The sequence below is a fragment of the Thamnophis elegans genome, chromosome 10 (genome assembly GCF_009769535.1).
Source record: "Thamnophis elegans isolate rThaEle1 chromosome 10, rThaEle1.pri, whole genome shotgun sequence".
In the NCBI taxonomy this organism is placed as follows: domain Eukaryota; kingdom Metazoa; phylum Chordata; class Lepidosauria; order Squamata; family Colubridae; genus Thamnophis; species Thamnophis elegans.
This window is the reverse complement of record NC_045550.1, coordinates 66936159-66946327: the sequence shown is the minus strand read 5'-3', so window position 1 is coordinate 66946327 and position 10169 is coordinate 66936159. Positions and strand designations below refer to the sequence as shown.

General features: G+C 45.2%; 1 protein-coding gene across 2 annotated transcripts in view; it reads right to left on the bottom strand.

Annotated features, from left to right (window-relative positions):
* Positions 1-25: 25 nt before the first annotated feature.
* The window catches only part of CAPN10 (calpain 10), a 37193-nt gene continuing 27049 nt past the window's right edge, over positions 26-10169 (bottom strand). For both annotated transcript variants that reach the window (XM_032225384.1, XM_032225383.1), the window contains 2 exons: positions 8712-8757; positions 26-2852 (listed from right to left, as the gene is read on the bottom strand). In XM_032225384.1, the coding sequence (XP_032081275.1) occupies positions 2823-2852; positions 8712-8757 (76 nt within the window). In that variant the 3' untranslated portion in view covers positions 26-2822. The remainder of the gene's footprint in view (positions 2853-8711; positions 8758-10169) is intronic.

The following is a 10169-nucleotide window of genomic DNA, read 5'->3' as shown; positions in this document are numbered from 1 at the left end:
TTTCCAAATCTTAATTTTTTTTAAAAAAAAAAAATGCTCTCCAAGGATACTTAGGGAAATGAAATGAATATTGTATGAGCTACTGGAAGGAAAGTAAGAACAGCAAAATAATCATCCGGATTTATATTTTGCATGAAATCACATTTCTTCCTATCGCTTTTATAAGATATTTCCAACCCTCCCGATCGTCGTCTTTTGACAGAAACCCCATTAAAAAAATCTTTGCCACTCCATTGAGTATAATTTTCCCCCCCACAAATCGCTTCCCTGAATGGTTGTATTTTAACTCTGCCACGGTTTCCATTACCTAGATAATAAAGGGGAAAATGGGACCGTGTATTTTGGCAGGGATGGGAAATGGACAGCATTTTTTCCCCAGATGTTCTTGGATCAGCAAATGTGGCTCTATTTAAAGAAGAAAAATAAGGAAAAGTTGAAGAAAGCAAAGGAAATAGAGAGATGAAATTTAAATAACAAAAATAAGGGGAAAAATTGACTGATGAAACAGGTGAAGGAAATGGGAGAGATGACATTTAAATAATAAAAAAGGAAAAAGTTGGACCAATGAAAGGAAAGACGAAGGAAATGGGAGAGATGACATTTAAATAATAAAAATAAGGAAAAAGTTGGACCGACCAAAGGAAAAGTGAAGAAAATAGAGATGAAATGGGATCGAGGTTGAAATAATGCCAAGGAAACACACGCTACAGCACTGTTTCTCAACTGTGGCAACTTGAAAACGGGTGAACTCCAACTCCCAGAATCCTGCATTGCTAGCTAGGGAATTCTGGGAGTTGAAGTCCACCCATCTTCAATTTGCCAAGGTCAAAAAACACTGTCCTTTAAAAAAAGGCCATTAAAAACTCTTTTCTTCAACTCATTTTTTGTGCCATCTTTTTCTTGGGGAAATATGTGGATATTTTATCGTTCCACATGAAATAGGCGGCAAATAAATTTCATAATTAATAAATAAATAAATAAATAAATAAATAAATAAATAAATAAATAAATAAATAAATAAATAAATAAAGAAAGAAAGAAAGAAAGAGTTGAGAGGGGAAACCGGGAGAGATTTAGTGATATAAATCTCTTCACTGCCAATTTGCCATGCTGTGCCATGCACGCTTTGGTTGTGCTCTTGCAGGGAATTTAAGGTGCTCTGTGTGCAACACCCCCGTAAAGAGTTCAACATCAATGTTGAGGGATGTTTGTTTATAACAGTGGTGGGAAACCATGGCCCCTTTTATGACTTGTGGACTTCAACTCCCAGAATTCCTGAGCCAGCTGGCTCAGGAATTCTGGGAGTTGAAGTCCACAAGTCATAAAAGGGGCCCATGATTCCTCACCATCGGTTTAAAACTACAGTACGATGCCCAAGAGGAAAACTGCAATATAAACCGACAAACGAATCCACAGTGGAGAAACAACGCGCTAGTTCAGAAGTATATGGAGAGCGAGGAGAATTCTGGGAATTGAAGTCCATACTTCTTAAAAGTAGCCTAGACCTGGTTTAACACAGGCCCGGAACCTGGTTTAGAGCAGACCTACAATGTGATAAAGAATCTAACACAAACCATGAAGAAGTCTTGCGCAAATAACGGACGTTTTTGATAAATGCTGTCATTTATATACACTACAGAATTCACGAATTCACTTACCCTGTTTTGACCACATCATGCAGACACAGATGGTCGTAAGCCACGGAAACACCGAAAACCAAATTTATGCCCTAATTTTATTGCTTCTCGAGCCCTAAAGAATAGAAGGACCCAGCACAGTTGGTATGCAAAAGCCATTAATTCTGACCAGGGGTGGTATTCATTTAACCTTCCCTACCGGTTCGTGAATGTGAGCGCACGCGCCACCTCCGCGCATGTGTTCAGCTTTCCGCGCATGCGCCTTTGGCTAAAATAAGGCCTAATTGGGATGCCACAGAGCCGGGCGGTTGGGCAGGTGGGGCCACCCGCGATTTCCGCTACTAGTTCGGGTGAATACCACCTCTGATTCTGACCCCTCTCAACTGTAAAATGTCTCTCTTTGAACACAAAATGGCCGACTCGCCTTCCGAAAGATCATCTTGATTATTTATAATATTTCCAGCTCCAAGCAACTTTGGTTCACATTCAAAACCTCTCTGTTTTGAGCCCAAAACACTTCATCAATAATCAAAATGTCTCGTTTCTCGTTTTCCAGGGAGTAAAAATTGGAACAGTTCAAATTCAAAATCTTTTGGACGGCCAAAGGTCGAATTGTTGCGCGTTCCAACTTTTTGCTGCTTCAAAACTTCCTGAAATGTCACAGCCTCCTCTTCTTCTTTTTCCACCATCGCTCCTTCCCTCTTCGTTGGCAAGCCTATCTTTCTGCAGAAGTGCCGATCGCTACGGGGAATACAAAGCACGCACACACCACACACCGAGGGAATATTATCGCCACGGGACCAAAAAAACCAATCTGAACACCATCACAATGTACATAAATTTTAAATTGATGTTTAAAGGTGGCCGGAATGAGAAAAAGAAAGGAATAGAGACGCAGCCAGAACCAGGAAGAAATCTTGAAGATTTCAACGTCAGTTGAAGTTCAGATAAGTTTTGTTTTTGTTTTGTTTTTAAACCAAAACGGGAGGGAAACTTGAGCTGGGATGTCACTCAAGTTTGTTTCTACAGAAAAGTTGGTTAAAAGTCACAGATGTTCCTTTAACCCACGAAGCTTGGAGACCCAACATAGATTTTGGAATGATTTCAATTTAAACTAAAGCAAGTTTGACTTCCTTCTTAAAGGTCTCCGTTATTTCTTCCTGCAGCGAAAGGGTCGCTCCAAATTTACATTTTCATCACAGCCTTGAAAGAGACCTGCAGAGACCGAGTGGGTGGGAAAGGAAGAGATTAAAAACAAAGAACTTGGATGAGTCAAGAAGAAAAAATAAAATAGGTTATCGACTGCAGGATGTTGCTTTTAGAGAACAGGAATTTGGACACAGAAGCTTGAGAAATTCATCCCAATAAAAATGAGAAACAAAAGAATTCTTAACAGACAGATAGTCCTCAACTTACAACCACAACTGAGGCCAAAATTTCCGCTGCCTAGCAAGGCAGTTGTTATGTGAGTTGTGCCCCATTTTATGACCGTTTTCCCACAGTTGTTAAACGAATCATTGCAGTTGTAAAGCGAACCACCCCAATTTTAATCACATGACCACAGGTAAGTGTGCTAAGTGATCATGAGTCACTTTTTCCAGGCCCGTTGTAACTTCAAATGGTCACTAACTGGACGAGTGTAAGTCGAGGACTACCTGGATTTGATAATTAGAGAAAAGACTCATTGAGGGTATCAGGGGTTGCCACAAAGAAGAGGGAGTCAACTTATTCTCCAAGGCACCTGAGTTAGAACGAGAAGCAATGGGTGGAAACTAATCAAGGAGAGAAGCAACTTAGAACTGAGGAGGGATTTCCTGACAGTGAGAACAATTAATCAGTGGAACAACTTGCCTCCAGAAGTTGTGAATGCCCCAACACTGGAAGTCTTTAAGAAGAGATTGAGCAGCCATTTGTCTGAAACGGTATAGGGTTTCCTGCCTAGGCAGGGGGTTGGACTAGAAGACCTCAAAGGTCCCTTCCAACTCTGCTATTGTATTGTATTGTATATTTTAGCACACTATTAATGATAATAATACAATTACATTACCTAATCTAAGATTAGGGGAAAAACTGTCCTTGTGTCTAGTTGTTCTGGTGTGCAGTGCCCTATAGCTTCGTTTTGAGGGTAGGAGTTGAAAACAATTTATGTCCGGGATGCGAGGGGTCTGTAGATATTTTCACGGCCCTCTTTTTGACTCGTGCAGTGTGCAGGTCCTCAATGGAAGACAGGTTGGCAGTAATTGTTTTTTCTGCAATTCTGATTATCCTCTGAAGTCTCTGTCTGTCTTGTTGGGTTGCAAAACCAAACCAGACAGTTATAGAGGTGCAGATAATTAGTAATTAGAAATTTAATAAATTTGTATGCCGCCCAATCCCGTAGGACTCTGGGCAGCTTACAGAAACAGGATAAAAGTTAAAAGTTAAGACAGACTCAATAATCAGTAGGGCAGAAGAACAACTTGAGAGACTGCCTGCTGCCAATTACCTCCCATAGACCCGTTAGATCGCACAGGGTCGGCCTCCTCCGGGTTCCGTCTACCAGCCAATGCCATCTGGCTACCACCCGGGGGAGGGCCTTCTCTGTAGCAGCTCCGGCCCTTTGGAATGAACTCCCTGCGGAGATCCGGACCCTCACCTCTCTCCAGGCCTTCCGGAAAGCCGTCAAAACCTGGCTGTGCCAGCAGGCCTGGGGTTAATGAGTTCCCCTCCCTTCTTGACTTGTATGGCTGTATGACTCTTGTGTATTTTAATTACGTGTATTGTGTTTGTATCCCCTTTCCCCTTTTGAGTTGTTCGCCGCCCTGAGTCCCTCCCGGAGAAGGGCGGCATACAAATAAACTAAATCTTAATCTTAATCTTAACTGGAGCCTGTTCCCAGGGTGCGCATGCGTAGAGCTGCCAGGAGAAGGGAACAGCTAAGGAATAAGGGTCGACTCGGGAGTAAAGCTACAGGTGGATAGTGAATGGCCCCTCCCAGAAGGAATAAAGAGGAGCGAAAGGGGAGTGGAGTTTGCAGGAGACCACCAGTTCAATTCATTAGGGTGAAGATCTGTTCCTGACTTCTTGCCAAGTATTGTCTGCTGCAGAGTGGCGTTTGGAAGATATCGGCCTGGCAGCTCTCCAAGCCTGATAAAGGCCTGTAATTGTGAAATCTCTTGAAAGACTGTTGGCCGGGACTTTGCTGGAGAGGAATTCACTTTAAACTAAATAAAAAGGGTTTTTTATCAGGACCAGGAGTCGGCTTCATGCTTTTGGGAAGCCTAGGTCAGAACAAACAGTCCCTTATTTTCACCGCCATGGTGACGTCAAACACTAAATGAATAGTTGTAAGTCGAGGACTACCTGTATTGGGGCATGCTGTAGGAACATCTTGGCCAGGGTTTGGTGGGGAGGGGGGGGGCAGAGGCAATGTAAATCTACCCCAAAGTCAAAAAGCAAAATAAAACTGCTATAGTAAATTCCCAGGAGCTGGACTAGAGGATCTCAAGGTCCCTTTAATCTTTACTTTCTCTACGATTCTAAGAAAGAATTCACAATGATGGGGAATGCTTCGTGCCCCTCCTTTCCACCACCCGCTTCCCCCTCCACCCGCGTTTCTTTGGAAGTTTTAGCCCCAATAAAACAAACCTTCTCATCTTGCTCGTAAACTCATAAGCTCGTAAATTTAAAAAGCCTATTTTATGACTTTTTAAATGAAAAAAGAGATTGGAAGAGTGAAAGAGAAGCCAGAGGAATGTTCAGAAAGGAGGAGCAGAAAAGGGGAACTTTAAGGGCCTCCTGGTATAGAATATATATATATATATATATATATATATATATATATATATATATATATATATATATATATATATATATATATATATATATATATATATATATTTATTTATTTATTTATTTATTTATTTATTTATTTACTGCGGCCAGGGGAGAAATTAGTGGGTTTCTATACCAGGAGGCCCTTAAAGGCAGAATAGTTTGGAAAAATTACATCAGGATTGTGGCCCCCTTAGAACTGACCAGACATCACGATTTACTCGTTCTATAGTTGGGGTCGCTATATACCGCATTTTTTGCACTATAAGACGCACATTAGCTTTAAAGGAAGAAAACAAGAAAAAAATCTGCCTCTCCATCCCAGCATCCCTCCGGTATTCATCTTGTTGGCATCCTTGCAGCAAACAGCAAACAGCCTAGTCAGCTTCAGCATGTTATCACAGCCCCCGCACGTGGCTCCTTAAGGCTCCACTCCGTTGCACCCACCACTGGTCAACTGAATTGAGCTGCCGCCGCCGCCGGGGAACACTAGAGCCTTCGCTGCCGAGCAGCTGACTGGCGGTTGGATCGGCCTCTGAGAATACCACCAATCAGCTGTTCTAGGTGGCGGCAATTGCCACTACTGCCACTTGCCGCCACCCCCATTCACTGCTGCTGCTGTTCGCCGCCACCGTTTGCCGCCACCATTCGTTGCTGCTGTTCACCACTGCTGCTGTTTGCCATCACCACTACTGCTCGTCACTGCCGCCATTCGCCGCCGCCGTTCACTGCCACTGTTCACCACTACTGCTGCTGCCGATCGCTGCCATCACCGTTCACTGACAATCGCTGCTGCCGAATGGAGGCGAACGGCGGTGGCAATAATCAGCAGCGGTGATCCCCGCCACCTAGGACAGCTGATTTGTGGTATTCCGGGAGGCCGATCCAACCACCAATCAGCTGCTCAGCAGCTAAGGCTCCAGTGTTCCCCGGTAGCGGCAAACGCCAGCAACAATGACAGGGGGCGGCGAATACCACTGCACTAACCCCCCTCCCGCCGGCCGCAACATTCGCTCTATAAGACGCACGACATTTCCACCCACAATTGTGTGTATGTGTGTCATATAGTCCGAAAAATACGGTAAGTGACTCGGAGTAGTTTACAAGTAAAAATAACCAGGTAGAAAAATATATAAAGATAAAAAGATGGAGAGAGCCAGCAAGCATCATCAGGGTTGCATGCCAATCTCAGAACCCCATGCTTTGTTGGCTTATTAAGTTGGCTTATGGCTCAGCAGAGTGTGAAAATGCGGCATATGAGACCTCCAGGTGGATATAGTAGGGCTGGTCTAGAAACCAGGAGACTATGAGTTCTAGAACCGCTTTAGATATGAAAGCCGGCTGGTGACTTTGGGCCAATCACCAGATGGTGAGTTTTAGTCCCACCTTAAGCGTGAAAGCCGGCTGGGTGACTTTGTGTCAAACACCAGGAGATGTTGAGTTCCAGTCCGACCTTAAGCATGAAAACCAGCTGGGTGACTTTGGGCCTATGGCCAGGAGACAGTGAGTTCTAGTCCCTAAACAGACAGACTCAAGTGTGCCAGAGTTTTAGCCTAGTGAAAATGTCCCTTTCTTGGAGGAGCCTTAAAAGCAGCGCTAGCTAGAAACAATTTAAACTATTCTTCTCCTACAGTTTTTAACACGGTGGCAATATGGTTGCACCCAGGGGTGAAATTCAGCAGATTCTGACAGGTTCTGGAGAACCGGTAGTGGAAATTCTGAGTAGTTCGGAGAACTGGCAAGTACAACCTCTGGTTGGTCCCAGAGTGGGGTGGGAATGGAGATTTTGCAGTATCCTTCCCCTGGAGTGGGGAGGGAATGGAGATTTTGCAGTATCCTTCCCCTGCAGTGGGGTGGGAATGGAGATTTTGCAGTATCCTTCCCCTGGAGTGGGGAGGGAATGGAGATTTTGCAGTATCCTTCCCCTGCAGTGGGGTGGGAAGGGAGATTTTGCAGTATCCTTCACCTGGGAATGGAGATTTTGCAGTATCCTTCCCCTGGAGTGGAGTGGGAAGAGAGATTTTGCAGTATCCTTCCCATGGAGTGGGGTGGACAGGGAGATTTTGCAGTATCCTTCCCCTGGAGTAGGGTGGGAAGGGAGATTTTGCAGTATCCTTCCCCTGGGAATGGAGATTTTGCAGTATTCTTCTACTGGAGTGGGGTGGGAATGGAGATTTTGCAGTATCCTTCCCCTGGAGTGGAGAGGGAATGGAGATTTTGCAGTATCCTTCCCCTGGAGTGGGATGGGAATGGAGATTTTGCACTATCCTTCGCCTGGAGTAGGGAGGGAATGCAGATTTTGCAGTATTCTTCCCCTGGAGTGGGAAGGGAATGAAGATTTTGCAATATCCTTCCCCTGGAGTAGGAAGGGAATGGGGATTTTACAGTATCCTTCCCCTGGAATGGGGAGGGAATGGAGATTTTGCAATATCCTTCCCCTGGAGTGGGGTGGGCAGGGAGATTTTGCAGTATCCTTCCCCTGGAGTGGAGAGGGAATGGAGATTTTGCAGTATCCTTCCCATGGAGTGGGGTGGACAGGGAGATTTTGCAGTATCCTTCCCCTGGAGTGGGGTGGGAAGGGAGATTTTGCAGTATCCTTCCCCTGGGAATGGAGATTTTGCAGTATTCTTCCACTGGAGTGGGGTGGGAATGGAGATTTTGCAGTATCCTTCCCCTGGAGTGGGAAGGGAATGGAAATTTTGCAATATCCTTCCCCTGGAGTGGGAAGGCAATGGGGATTTTACAGTATCCTTCCCCTGGAGTGGGGTGGGAAGGGAGATTTTGCAGTATCCTTCCCTTGGAGTAGGGAGGGAATGTAGATTTTGCAGTATTCTTCCCCTGGAGTGGGAAGGGAAGGGAGATTTTGCAATATCCTTCCCCTGGAGTAGGGAGGGAATGCAGATTTTGCAGTATTCTTCCCCTGGAGTGGGGAGGGAATGGACATTTTACAGTATCCTTCCCCTAGAGTGGGGAGGGAATGGAGATTTTGCAATATCCTTCCCCTGCCACGCCCACCAAGCCACGTCCACAGAACCGATAGTAAAAAAAATATTGAATTTCAGCACTGGCTGCACCCCTCTCGACATGCCCGTCGTTTCCTTTTTCCACCCAGTACGATTCTGATCTTTGCCGTTTCCCATTTTTTCCTTCTTGGTCGATGACTTTTTGGTTACTTCGTGCTGCGTTGTTTTCTTTGGAAGGACAACGTGGAGCGGGGTGGAAACCGTACATTGCTAAATCCCAAAGAAAGGAAAAGCTCACCTCCTGCAGCCTTTGCCCCAAGGTCTCCTTGCTCCAAATGCTCTTCCTGTAGAAAAGCAAACACAACCTTATTAGAAGAGGCCGAAGTACAGAAAGGGCGCCTGTCAACGAGAATTCCCCGGAGAATTCTCAGAGCTTCTGGCTTTTTCCTCCTTCCTAGCAGCAGAAAAAGAACCTCGGATCATCCCACAGCAGAAGACGCCGGAAAAATCTCCCACGTTCCGAAATCAAATGCAGAAAGTGGGGAGGTTTTAGGAGCGCTAAAGATGATCTCTTAGAACAGTGTTTCTCAACCTCAAATGCATTCGCTGGCTGGGGAATTCTGGGAGTTGAAGTCCGGACATCTTCAAGTTGCCAAGGTTGAGAAACACTGTCTTAGAATGTCATTGCCCATTGTCTGTCTTCCTTTCGTCCCTCTCCATCCTTCCTTTTCCTTCCATCCACTTTCATTCCTTGCTTCCAACCAACCAACCACCCATCCATTCATCCACTCACTCTTTCCTTCCATCCATTCCTCCCTTTCCTTTGTCTCTTCCTTTCCTTCCTCCCCTCCATCTTTTCTTTCCTCCATTTCCTCCTTTCCTTCCTTCCCTCCCTTCCGCCGTCTCTTCCTTTCCTCCATCTCTTCCTTTCCTTCCTTCCCTCCCTTTCTCCGTCTCTTCCTTTCATCCATCTTCTCCATTCCTGCCTTCCTTCCCTCCCTCCTTTCCCTCTATCTCTTCCTTTCTTCCATCTCCTCCTTCCTCCCTTCTTTCCTCCCCCCTCCCTTTCCTCCATCCCTTCCTTCCATCCATCCATCAAGTACAATTGGGGGGGATTATGACAAACCCCACAGCTGAGAGTTGAAAAGGCCCAGTGAGGTCATCAAGTCCCATCTCCTATTCAGGGGTGGAATCAAATGGGATCTTTTTCCTCTCTGCCTGTTTGGTTGGGGAATTCTGGGAGTTGGAAGTCCATGCACATTAAAGATTCCAGGGCTGACCAAACTTTCAAACAACATGGTGTGCTCCAGGAAAAAAAATGGAATTAAAATCCTCCTAAATTCTCATCCAGAGTCAGTTGCTGACACATATGACTGAAATAGGCTGGATGGTTGAGTGGTTATAAAGTACAGCTGCTTTTCGGAGTATAAGGCACACTCCCCCCCCTCCTAAAATGGGTGGAAATGTCAGTGTGTCTTATACACCAAATACAGCTATTTTTGGCCTCCCGAAACCCCACCCCATGCATCCAAATTCAGCTAAAAACGGGCCCTTCTGGGACGCGCAGAGGGTTTGGGAGGCCTGCAGAGTGCTCCTGGGGGTCGGAGAAGGCAAAAACTACTGTATTTCTCAAAGTATAAGACGCACCTTTTCCCCTCAAAAAACAGGACGAAAATCTGGGTGCGTCTTATACACTGAATGCAGCATTTTTTGTCTCCCGAAACCCCGCCCTATTCACCAAAATGGCCGTAAAGAG